This window comes from Puccinia triticina, chromosome 3A (genome assembly GCF_026914185.1).
Source record: "Puccinia triticina chromosome 3A, complete sequence".
NCBI classification, from domain to species: domain Eukaryota; kingdom Fungi; phylum Basidiomycota; class Pucciniomycetes; order Pucciniales; family Pucciniaceae; genus Puccinia; species Puccinia triticina.
The window spans coordinates 999,512-1,001,738 of record NC_070560.1 but is presented as its reverse complement, the minus strand read 5'-3'; the positions used below and the strand labels follow the sequence as shown (position 1 = coordinate 1,001,738).

The 2,227-nt window shown below is 40.3% G+C and overlaps 1 protein-coding gene across 1 annotated transcript; it reads right to left on the bottom strand.

Moving 5' to 3' along the window:
• Positions 1 to 1,475, bottom strand: PtA15_3A107 (uncharacterized protein; the record flags this gene model as incomplete). Its single annotated transcript, XM_053167042.1, has 2 exons — positions 1 to 20; positions 875 to 1,475. The coding sequence occupies 2 exons, from the start codon at positions 1,473 to 1,475 to the stop codon at positions 1 to 3; spliced, it is 621 nt and encodes a 206-aa protein (XP_053018298.1).
• Positions 1,476 to 2,227: the final 752 nt, after the last annotated feature.

The window sequence follows — 2,227 nt, the reverse complement described above, 5'->3', positions numbered from 1 at the left end:
CTACATAGACCAGGAATCCTCTTTTGAAAAAAAAAGAATTCATAAAGAGAAAAAAGGGGAAAGGTAGCTTGACTTATTTTAGATCTGGTTTTGGTCTTTGAGGCTGATAAAAACAGAGAAAAGACTACTAAGAGTGTGGACTATGGCACCTATCATATTACTTTTCTTATATATGTTTTGTTTGATTTTTGGGCTTCATTGAGAATAGTTTCCAAGTTTGAATAAAAAATTATCTTGTAGAACATCTCTGGGAGGACACTTGCTTCAGTTTTTGTTGGAAAAAACAATTTGTTTTTGTTTGCATGGTATTGAATGATCTTCCAGGTCTTCCCCAGGATACATGTTGGAGTTTTTGCAGACCCCCAGGCCACCTTGAAGTTCAACAAATCATGGAATTCCAAGCCAAAATCATGCTTGAGAATATTATGTGATCCACTTACAAGATCTTGCCAGAAAGTTTTAAGAAAAACCAGAAAGTCTTCAATGTAACCTTTTGTCAATTTTCCATTTTCAAGTTGGTTAAAAAGAGAAAGAGAGAGTATATGGAGGAAAGTAACACATTTGGTTGTTGCCGTTATCAATTCAATTCTTGCTGTAACTTGTATTTGCAGTTGTGTTCTTCTGCTGGAAGTCTTCAGGTTGTCCATCAGTTTTAATTTCATGTATTCTACAATGTCATTTGAGAAAACCGGGTAACCTTCAAGATCAAGTTTTTCATCTGACAGTTTCAAGATGGTATTCAAAATGAGTAAATTTCTTGTTCCAGCTGATAAAGTTTCCGAGTCTGGATAACGAAACAACCCTCTCGACTCGTTCATAAACCGGTTAAAAAAGGTTGTTACACAATATTTTGGGATCCAGAAATATCCATTACTGTGTTGAGGGAGTTCTTGTTTGAATGCTTTTAATTCAATATCGCGTTTCAAGCTTCTCATGGCTCTGAAAAAGGTTTCCGCATTAAATATGTTGGCCGAGTTCCGGTAATCTCGATTACCCATGTTCGAATTTTGTCTAACAAAACTCCAGTCTTGAACATCAAACAGTACAAGTTTTCTTTCAGTTTCTTTGAGTCGGCCAATGTTCTTACTTCGGTCATTGTGCTCCGATGCGAAGTTTTCAAATACTTGCTTTTCTTTTTGTCGCAATTGGACCGCGTTTGCTGTAAAATCTTCCGGTCTACTATCATGGTGATTTGAACTGATCTTTTGTCTTTTGTCCGAGTAAATCAGCGCCATCGCTTCTCTTTGTTCTACTATACTAGCATCAATACTCTTGCGCTTGCGGGGACTAGTCGAACAATCATTTACGGGAAAAGTCTTCGATGCGGAGGTCGACGGATGCAGTCTCACCTGGTCGCCCTGTGCGACAAAATCTTTCTTGGAAGCATTTGAGGGATGAACCGGTTGAAAGGGAAATGATAGAAGCGTGCTTGGAGGTTCAGCCAGGGGGTACTCGTTCAAATCTATGTTAAGCATTCTAGGAATCCTTGCCCCGAGTCCCGGGTCCGAAGTGCTGAGTACAACAGCATCGCCGGTCCAGATAAGCATCCAATAGAGCTGTTGAATGAAATATAATGTCATGTCGTCAAAGTTTCGCTACTATGTAAAAGGTAGTCAAGGGGATTGTTTGCCTCAGGTCAAGGCTCGTCTTCAGGCCAAAAGTTTTCTGCAACTCTGGTCGCAGTCCACATCGAATCCCCGCGCATAGCAAGACTTGACCACCTCGCAATTCAAGGCTCTTCCTGACACAAAGCATGAAACACTACCAAAATGTGGGTATCCACTGTTCGCAATTCAAGGCTCTTCCTGACACAGAGCATGAAACACTACCAAAATGTGGGTATCCGCCGTCCAGTGAAAGGCTGCATAAGCTATGACTAGGGAAATTGTGGCTGTGCCACGTGAAATGAGTCTCAGCTTTTGAGATTTGCCAAAAGAGATGCATCAAAAAATGTCCAATGGCAAAAACAAGGAACAATTGAACCAGCACCCAAAAAGGAAGTTGTCACCTGTGAAATCTGTCAAGCACGGTGAAAATTGAACATGCAGGCAGCAGCACCCTATAACTGAAATTCTGAAAACTGTAGGTTACTCCAAGTTCCAACTCAATCAAATCACAATCACTCACTTGATTACATAAACAGATAAGGATACAATGGAATAAGATCCAGCATAATTGACAACTAATTAAGGCCCCGTTTGGACGCACCGCTATATATGTCATAAAC